Raw genomic sequence first — 10,261 nt, 5'->3', positions numbered from 1 at the left:
GCACATGGCAGGCTACAGATTTCCAGATCTGGTGACTACAAACCCTAAAGTGCAATACGTCTGATAATTACTACTACATAATTTAAGTGTTTCACATTCAGGAAAAAGAAAAATAAAAATGCAAACGAGCGAATTAAACCGATGTTTTTGGGTTTTCTTTAGGTTTGCTGCAATTTCACCCACTGATACGACATGGGTTTTAACCATAGCAAGCAAAATGGCATTGTGCAGTTATCTTCTCTTCTGTAAACTACAACAAAATAACCAACAGGGATGTACCCCAATGTTATTAACAAGTTTTAATACAGGGTCTCCATGAAGGCAACAGACTTCCATGAACTATTCTATCACCCAAAAAATTAATATACTCTACTATGATAATAAAATCTGTATGGTTCTGTTTAACATCCCTGTATAAGAGGCAAATTTAAAACATGCATGTTTAGTAAGTTTTTGAAGTTGCATAGCTTGCAGATACCTTTGTTCTTACGATTTTATCGATGGCTAAATCCGCCACTATTGCCCTGTGGTTTAACTTCTATGCCAATTTTCTCATAGTTTGATTATTATTTTATTTTGTTTGGCGATGGTTATCTTGATACTTATGACTGTTAAGCTCACTAAATTTTAGAGAAACACTCAGTACCACAGAACTTAAACATGATAATAGGTCACTAAGATGGTAAGATGACATCATATTTCAATTCTTCTACATTGTTTTGACATAAGCTTTTTTATGGTTATTCAAGTCGGTTACGCCCCTCTCAACTAAAAAAGTAAAGCTTGCGATAAACCAATCTGATAGAACATCCAATGCAGAGTCAATTCATTGTTTGTGAAACCCAAAGCTCATACACAATCTTTTTTGAAATATTTGTGTACCTTTTTTTTGCAAATTCACAGTCTACATTGAGGTGGTGTATACATTTCTTACCTTGCAATGTAATGGCTATTAGAAAGTGCCCTTAAGAGTGATATCTCCCTTAGTGTGCTGACAGAAACTCCCTCATCATTATTCTCGATCTTGAGCTTCTTAAGCGCAAAAAACTGACCTGTGTTAATGTCCTTCACTTTGTATACCTTACCATAAGTTCCTTCTCCAATTGCTCAATCTTCTCCAAGTTCTCGTAAACTTCCATTTTCTTTTCCTTCTTAGAAATGGCTATGACTCCGAAGATTGCAGGTTTTAAATTGTGAAAATCTGCTTAAGTTAAACCATGAAGGAATATTTCTATAGAAGAAGAATGGACAAGGAATTAAGAGTTTTGGGATTTGCCACTTAGACCTCTGTAGTGTTGAACCGTATGTCTTCCAGTGAAAAAAAAATACAGAATATCAAAAGACGCACTTATTGACCATTTAATTTTAAATTCGGACAGCATTGCATGTCTTAAGATTTGTGAATTAATTATACCCATCGATCGCTACGAAACTGGCCCTCCAACTAAATACTCTGAACATCGTACATTTAGGAAGCTATGAAATAAATTTAACTTTGTTCGCATTTAATGTGCAGCCTTAAATAGCTCGCAACACCAAATACAAAATTCATTCTACTTCATTAATTTCATCTAATGTAGCTTATCACGTCGGAATATAATTGTTTTTTTCACGCATATTTAGAGAATTCATCGAATCAAAAAACACACTTGAGACAAATATGCTATACTAATGTGTCATAAATACATCACGAAGTAACCAACACGGATGTAGTCAACTAAACCTAAATATTGAACATTTGTGCATATATAAGTAATTAGAAATTTACTGGAGTCTAAAAAGCATTTATTGTATCTATGCAGCACTTGTTTTATCACTGATTAGAGCATTTTCTATTTTTCCTTTCACTAAAACTCTTTGAAAGCAGACAAACCTATTCCAAGTATTCTTGATAAGAGCTTGTCTTCAAACTATACATATACATTGCTGATTGTAACTTTGAAATTTCATTGCGATCTCGTTGGACTGAAGATTTTCTCTTGATCCCAAGTACAATATGAGTTGTGCTGACCGTTAAAATATATTCGCTTGTTTTAATTGTTGTGACATAGACTCACTATTTCACCGTTCAAAACCCCATTCCTCATCTCTCAAACACAGTGGCCACCATGTCATCTCCGATGGCCTCTCCTGCTGCCTCGCAACAACCTTCTACAGAAACTTCGGTGAGCTTGTTTATACATTTGTTTTCTCTTATTCATCTTATTTACAAAGATTATATCTCTATTTGTTCTTTAATTTTCCGTAGACTTCTCATCCATCAATGCAAGTGCATATACCAACATGTGTCGCTGCTTGAACTATTTTTTTGCATCTGTTTACGTATTTATATATATAAATAGATTGAAATAGATGTTCTCTACATTGTCCTTGTGCATTTGTATGCTCCAATACATCAATCTATAATCTGTCCATGCACACAAAAAAAAACCTGTAAACAAAAACACACATAGCTAGTAATACAAATTGGAAGCTTAAACAAAAAAAGGGCTGTCATGCCCATGCCAATGCGTATGAATGTACATGACCTTGTGTATCTATTTGGTTGTCTTCTATTATCCTTGTAGGAAGTGGAACAACATCTACAATTGACCCCACATGCACTGCTCTGCATCAACGCTGGGGATGATGTCCCCTCTCCACTGCTTCAGCTTTTGTCTTTTGAAAAATTGATAGACGATGAAAATGACAATGCCCGGTATAAGGTTGTTTTGTCTGATGCCACACACATGCAATTGGCGATCCTCCCACCTAAGTATAGTGGTTTGCTGCTTTCAGAGGCATTAAAGATTGGCACTATCCTATCATTGACAGCCTATGCTTGTAGAAATGTTTGGAACTCAAGGTATGGCCCTCTATATGTTATGTTGGTTTCTTCTTGCCTTTTCAAATCCCCCTTTCCACACTATCCAGCTTATTCAACCTCTTATTTTGCTCTTTTTACAGGACTATAATAATATTCAGCCTTGCTGTCAAATTTACCAATTCTCCATTGCTTGGGAAACCTAGATATCTGTTTAAAGAGCAAGAACAACAAATGTTGGGTCGAGACACACCTGCCACAACTAAACGATCCCTTAAATTTGGAATTCACCTCCCACCTGTGCAGCACGAATCTTCTGTTAATATCAGCCCGATTAAAGCCTTGAACCCCTTCCAAAATAAATGGACAATAAAGGGGCATGTGACAAACAAGAGGAAGATGCATCAATACAGTACACCAAAGTCCACTGGCCAAGTATTTAGCTTTGACATGATAGATAGTGAAGGTACTGAAATTAGGATAACTTGCTTTGGCGATGTAGCAGAAATGCATTATCATAGGGTTGAACCAGGAACATATTATACTGTGTCAAAAGGTTGCGTTAAAGAAGCTAACACTAAATGGAATAAGCTTAACAGCCATCTTGAGATAACTTTGGACAACAATTCAATATTGAAGCGTTGTGATGATGTTGTTGAATGTGAAGCAAATAATTCTCAATTCACACCAATCAATGAAATTACATACTGCACCAACAACACTTTAGTTGATGTTATTGGTATTGTAGTTGCTGTTGGAGAACCCTCATTAATTCGCAGGAAGGATGGAAGCGAAGTAACAAAGAGAATTGTAAAAATAAATGATGCCTCAGCTTTTACTATCGATGTTAACTTATGGGGAGAAACATGGCAAGGGCTAGGTGAAGATTTGAAGAGCATGCACACAACCCAAACAGCTGTTGTCCTTGCAGTCAAAAATGCTCGTGTTGGTTATTTCAATGGAAAGGTGGTCAACACAACCACAGCAACAACCCTAAATATAAACCCTTCTATACCTGAAACAGAGACACTTATGTCAAGAGGAAAGATTTCAGATGCCCTTTTACCGCTATCATGTGTTGCTGGCCAGCTTAACTCACAATACAGTAGGATGACAATCACAGCTATTTTAGAGCGTACAAGTGTTCTCTCTGAAACAGTTGAAAGTACTATTAGGGCTGTTGTGAGAATCATTAAAACGGATTCTTTTTGCTATCCAGCCTGCCCTTTGAAATTTAATGGAAAAGAATGTAAAAAGAAATGCACCCAGCAAAGTGATAATCAATGGTTTTGTTCAAGATGTCAAACTGCTGTGCCAGAATGCAATTACAAATACTTATTGCAGATGAAGCTCCAAGATCATACAGGGGCTCTTTGGGCTACTGCCTTTGATGAGGTTGGCACAAATATACTGCAAATATCTGCCAAGGAGCTTTACATGCTGCAGTACGATTTGACTACACAAAAAATGCCTCAGTCCATTATCAAGCATGTCCTTTTGTCTTCCTTTGTTTTCACACTCTCTATTACAACAGACATGTACAATTCAGAACCCAGGCTCAAAGCGACGATAACCAAAGTTGCCAGAATTGATTACCAGGCTGAAAATGCTCTTTTGCTTGCAGAGATTGCTCAGATGACTACAACTGCATAGTTCCAAACCAATTGGATAGTGATGCTTTCCACGTGCCTTTTGATCTTCATACAATATATAGCTTGTTCCTAGTTTTTAGTGGTCATTGACAAACATAACTAAATTATCAGTCGTTGTCTATATCGACACTATCTAAAGTGCTTTTTGGGCTGCCTAGGACTTTTGGTTTTTGACATTGCTTTTGTTCTGTCATGCTACCAATCATACAAAAAAAAATCAAATGCAGTTTCCCTTCTTTCCAGCTTATTATCTTAGATACTTTTGTACCTTTTTATGTTATGTAATTATTGAACAACCATGTTTGCCAAAAACACTTATTTTTTATAACTATATTTATACTATGCTGTACAAATATGATAAGAAACAAACCATACAGATTACACATTGACGCAAACATTAAAACAAGAACCAATAGCTCCAACCTATGTTGTTTTAACACATTTCCTGATCTCAAAATCATGATTTCTATATTGTACTATTTCACCACGCTTTCCCTGCCCATTTCAAATTATAATCTGCAATGTCAATATCTTGTACAATGTTGTTTTATGTTTATTGTTATTATATATTCAAAGCATTTTGTTGACCTGTCTCTTTCTTTTATTGTAATATTTTGAATCCTTTTAGATACGTTTTGATACTTGGTCCAGACACACTTATGCTTCTCATTAATGTTGAACTGTAAATTACAATGCAAGTTTTGACCTTCCAACAGCTTTCATATTCTTCTTTGTATTCATTCAATTTATGTAAATGTTTGTTGCCTTATATGTTCTCTCCAATATTTACCGCCATGCATAAAGATAAATATCTCCATTTATGTATCACGATATACAAAGATACATATAGATTTCTATGTGCATTTACATATATTTCCATACACATACATGCATACATATGGTCCTCCACAGCTGCATACTCACATACATACAACCATATATGCATCTCTATACATGTACATACAAAGGAAGGCATTCACAACAGATATATATACACATGAACAATCTTATATATCTTGAAAGTTATGTGCCTGCATACATAAGTAAATCCATCTGCAACATCTTTTTTATGTGCATGTATGCACCACTGCATAAATGATTGTATGTATGTTCTTGTGCTTCTGTATAGAAATACGTACACATGTATGTGTATATCATGAAAATTGGTATATACATTTATAAAGAAAAACCATACAAGCACATTGTGACATAGCTGCAAAGTACCACACACCTATAAACATGTTCACACAAAGGAAGCCACTCACGGTGAATAGATATGAACATACACAACATTGTGTCTCTTGAAAGTTATGTACCTACATATGTAAGTAACCTTGTCTCTAGCCATATTCTTTTATGTGCATACATGTCTCAATGCATGTATACTTATCTGTATGGTCATGTGCTTCAACTTTGTGCAAAAATATTTAACATGTACAATTCAAAGATTGCATCAAACAGAAGTTTCAAATGTAACTATATAGATTGCAACATAGACACTATCTTTACCGGTTGTTTCTTGCACACTCAATATCTTGTACAATGTTCTTTTATGTTTATTGTTATTATATATTCAAAGCATTTTGTTGACCTGTCTCTTTCTTTTATTGTAATATTTTGAATCCTTTTAGATACGTTTTGATACTTGGTCCAGACACCCTTATGCATCTCATTAATGTTGAACTGTAAATTAAAATGCAAGTTTTGAGCTTCCAACAACTTTCGTATTCTTCTTTGTATTCATTCAATTTATGTAAATGTTTGTTGCCTTACATGCTCTCTCCAATATTTTACTGCCATCCATAAAGATAAATATCTCCATTTATGTATCACGATATACAAAGATACATATAGATTTCTATGTGCATTTACATATATTTCCATACACGTACATGCATACATATGGTCCTCCACAGCTGCATACTCACATACATACAACCATATATGCATCTCTATACATGTACATACAAAGGAAGGCATTCAGAACAGATATATATACACATGAACAATCTTATATATCTTGAAAGTTATGTGCCTGCATACATAAGTAAATCCATTTGCAACATCTTTTTTATGTGCATGTATGCACCACTGCATAAATGATTGTATGTATGTGCTTGTGCTTCTGTATAGAAATATGTACACATGTATGTGTATATCATGAAAATTGGTATATACATTTATAAAGAAAAACCATACAAACACATTTTGACATAGCTGCAAAGTACCACACACCTATAAACATGCTCACACAAAGGAAGCCACTCACGGTGCATAGATATCAACATACACAACATTGTGTCTCTTCAAAGTTATGTACCTACATATGTAAGGAACCTTGTCTCTAGGCATATTCTTTTATGTGCATACATGTCTCAATGCATGTACAGTTATCTGTATGGTCATGTGCTTAATCTTTGTGCAAAAGTATTTAACATGTGCAATTAAAAGATTGCATCAAACAGAAGTTTCAAATGTAACTATATAGATTACAACATAGACACTATCTTTACCGGTTGTTTCTTGCACACTCAACATCTTATATGCTGCGTTCATTTAAATTCTCTTAAATATTAATGCAGAACACACCACAAGGATGCAATCTTAGGAAAGCGAAAAAAAGAGAACAGAATTGTCGCTATTATGCACAACATAGAGAACAAATCTCTAAAAAGCGTCGCCTGGAGCGAATGAAACACAAAATGCTCTTGCCTACACCTCCACCATGCAACACCCCACAGATGATCAATTCAGATTCGCCTATTTTGAATCAAAGCCTTCCTTTCTCATCTGGCCAGACCAGTATTGTATCAGAGCAAATACAACAACCTTCATTGCATAGTAGCAAGCTACAACAGAAACATGTAACACAAAACAGGCAACCTCTACACCATCAGACAATATTGCAGCCTACAACAACACAACAATGCACAACAAATTGTTTCTCTTCTGTGCAGTACATTCAAGCATTGCAAGCCTTCCGCCATCGCATTGATTCGCTGTCCATGCTTCAAACATGTAGTATTTGTAAGGAAAGATATATTGGAATGCTGCTATGCGGGAACCAACAACCCATTATTTGTTCAAGATGCTTTTCTGAAAATGGTGTTCATCGTTTCTCCTTGGCAAATAACTTAGACCCAGGCGAGCAACCTGTTGTCTTAAAAAAACTTACACAAGTAGAAGAGATGCTTATAGCTAGGGTTGCTCCTGTTTTGCAAGTCAGACATGGAAAAGGTGGCCAATACAAATATTCTGGTCACACAATAAGTTTCCCCCAAGATATTTCAGAAATTGCAAAGCTTTTGCCACGAAGACTAAAAGACCTTGAAGTTCTTATTGTCCATCGAAGTAATATACAAGGCACAAAATATGATTGTTATGTGAATAAATTCCATGTTATGGATGCATTGAGCTATAAAATACAACATGACCAGTACTATAATGATGTTGTCATAGACTTTGATGCTGTCAACCTGCTTCCTAATACTACAACAGATATATCAAATATGCTACGCTCTTTAGAAGAGCATACTGATGTAACAGGTATTCCACCAACAGAAGACCTTCTGGACAATTGCAATGAATATGATGCAAATATGTCATCATCTTTTGTTCCAAAACTGCCTCCTCCACCCCGCGAACTAGATACAGTTAAGAGAACCTTGCAGTTAGATGTTGATACTAATAATAATATCCCTTGGCCTGAAATAAACTTGTCTCCGATAAATGAATATAATACAATAGGCTTGTTAGGCATGGCATTCCCAACCCTTTTCCCATCTGGAGTTGCACTTCCACTACAGCCACGTATCAAGCATGTTTATTTACATGAATATGCTCTCCACTTACTTAGATATGCTGATCAAAGATTTGGGCAGCATGTTAGATTCCGGTATTATATTTACAATCTAATTATGAGACATCGTTCGCAACAATCTGCAGCTATCTTCATTAAAACTAATTTGGGAGAGTCTGTCCCAACCACTATCGAAGCACTCCATGGTCGATTGCAAAACACTCCTGATGATCAGCTGCCTAGCCAATTGTTGCGCTTTGGCGCAACTCTTCGAGGCACCCGTGCATATTGGCGTAAATCTAGAAAAGAGCTTGCTGCAATGATCTCCCAATTGGGGCCCCCAACACTGTTCTTTACATTAAGTTCAGCTGATACCAAATGGCCTGATTTGCATAGGCTTTTCTTTGAAAATGATGGCCAAACCACACAGTTTACAAGAAAACAACTTACAGACCATGTGATCTGCAATCCACATATAACAGCATTATACCTTCACAACAGATTTACAATATTTCGTGAAGAAATTATTCAAAAGTTGTTCCAAGCAAAGGATCATTGGTATAGGTATGAATGGCAACATCGAGGCTCAGGCCATATTCATGGCTTCTTATGGCTCCCTGGAGCACCAAATATGGAGACCATTAATTGGACAGATGATAATGAGGTGCAAATGGCAAAAACTTTCTTCGACCAATATGTTTCTGCTTGGAACCCTCGCATTGCAGCAGACCGCATGAATGCAATGCCCTACACTGCAATGGATGACCCTTGCCTAGCTGATACCAAAAAAATCTTCACCATGGATGCTGCATTGGATTATGAAGCATTGCTTAATAATTTACAGAGACACACAAAATGTACAGAACAAACATGCCTCAAGAAAAAAGGTCCCACATTTGAATGTCGTTACAAAGCTCCATGGGTTCAACAAGAGATGTCTACATTGACAGTTGGCAATGACAACAACCCATGCTATAAACCTGCAAGGAATGATGATCGTTTAAATATTCATAATCCTTGGATGCTTTCACTATGGAGAGCTAATATCGATTGTCAACCAGTCACTTCAAAAAAAGCTGTCCTCCAATACATTTCAAAGTATGCTTCAAAATCAGAAAACAAATCACAATCCTATATTGAAATGCTGAAAACAATACTAAATACAAGTAAATCTGAAGATAGCATTTTATTAACATATCAGAAATTTATGATGGGCATAGTAGTAGACCGTGATATCAGTGCACAAGAAACTTGCCATATGTTACAGAAATTGCCTCTTCTAAGTTGTAGCCGACAATTTGTCTCTCTAAATGTTGGCAGAAAAATACTGCACCGTGTCATAAAATCAGATAATGGAGCTGACCTTTCCACAACTTATATCCATGCTTATATGCAGCGCCCTTTTGAATTAAATGCAACAAATTTGCTACAATCAGCACAAGGGTTTTCCTATAATTCTCAACGCAAAAAAACAAAATGGCACATCAGGGATAAAAAAGCAATTGTGACTGTATATCCTCAGTTTACAGAGCCTCCAAATGAAGATACCAATCAGTTTGAGATTTTTTGTTTGTCTGAATTGCTGCTATACAAACCATTCCGTGACATCCCAACTGAAATAGGAGCTTCAAAGGAACAAATTATAAAAAATTGGAAAAACTTTAAAAAGACAAATTACAACCGTTTGGGAAATCAACAAATTATAGATGATTGCACCCTTCCAAACGAAGATGACAGTGACAATAATGGTTCCCAACATCAAGATGATACAAATCTGTACGAGTGGGAGCAGCTCTCACAAATGGGAGCTTCAAATAACTTTGTCCAGAATGATCTGCAAATGCTAGGCCGTCGTGATTACGATATTAGCCACTTTTGGGGAGCAACTGTTGTGGTTGATCAACTAGACTCCACTGCCCTTCAGTTCATAGCTACAAGCAAGCTAAAATCCCAACACACTAGCATGCAAATCTCCAGCCAAGACACAAAAAAAAAATAGCTATCACC

General features: G+C 36.1%; 2 protein-coding genes across 2 annotated transcripts; both read left to right on the top strand.

Annotated features, from left to right (window-relative positions):
- Positions 1-2,120: 2,120 nt before the first annotated feature.
- Positions 2,121-4,456, top strand: LOC131055897 (replication protein A 70 kDa DNA-binding subunit A-like). The gene is made up of 3 exons (XM_057990215.2): positions 2,121-2,165; positions 2,568-2,845; positions 2,947-4,456. The coding sequence occupies exons 1-3, from the start codon at positions 2,121-2,123 to the stop codon at positions 4,454-4,456; spliced, it is 1,833 nt and encodes a 610-aa protein (XP_057846198.2).
- Positions 4,457-7,031: 2,575 nt separating this feature from the next.
- Positions 7,032-10,253, top strand: LOC131029126 (uncharacterized). Its single transcript, XM_059214374.1, has one exon. The coding sequence runs from the start codon at positions 7,032-7,034 to the stop codon at positions 10,251-10,253; it is 3,222 nt and encodes a 1,073-aa protein (XP_059070357.1).
- The last annotated feature ends 8 nt before the right edge of the window (positions 10,254-10,261 follow it).

The sequence above is a fragment of the Cryptomeria japonica genome, chromosome 11, assembly GCF_030272615.1.
Source record: "Cryptomeria japonica chromosome 11, Sugi_1.0, whole genome shotgun sequence".
In the NCBI taxonomy this organism is placed as follows: domain Eukaryota; kingdom Viridiplantae; phylum Streptophyta; class Pinopsida; order Cupressales; family Cupressaceae; genus Cryptomeria; species Cryptomeria japonica.
This window is presented reverse-complemented; position numbering and strand designations above follow the sequence as displayed.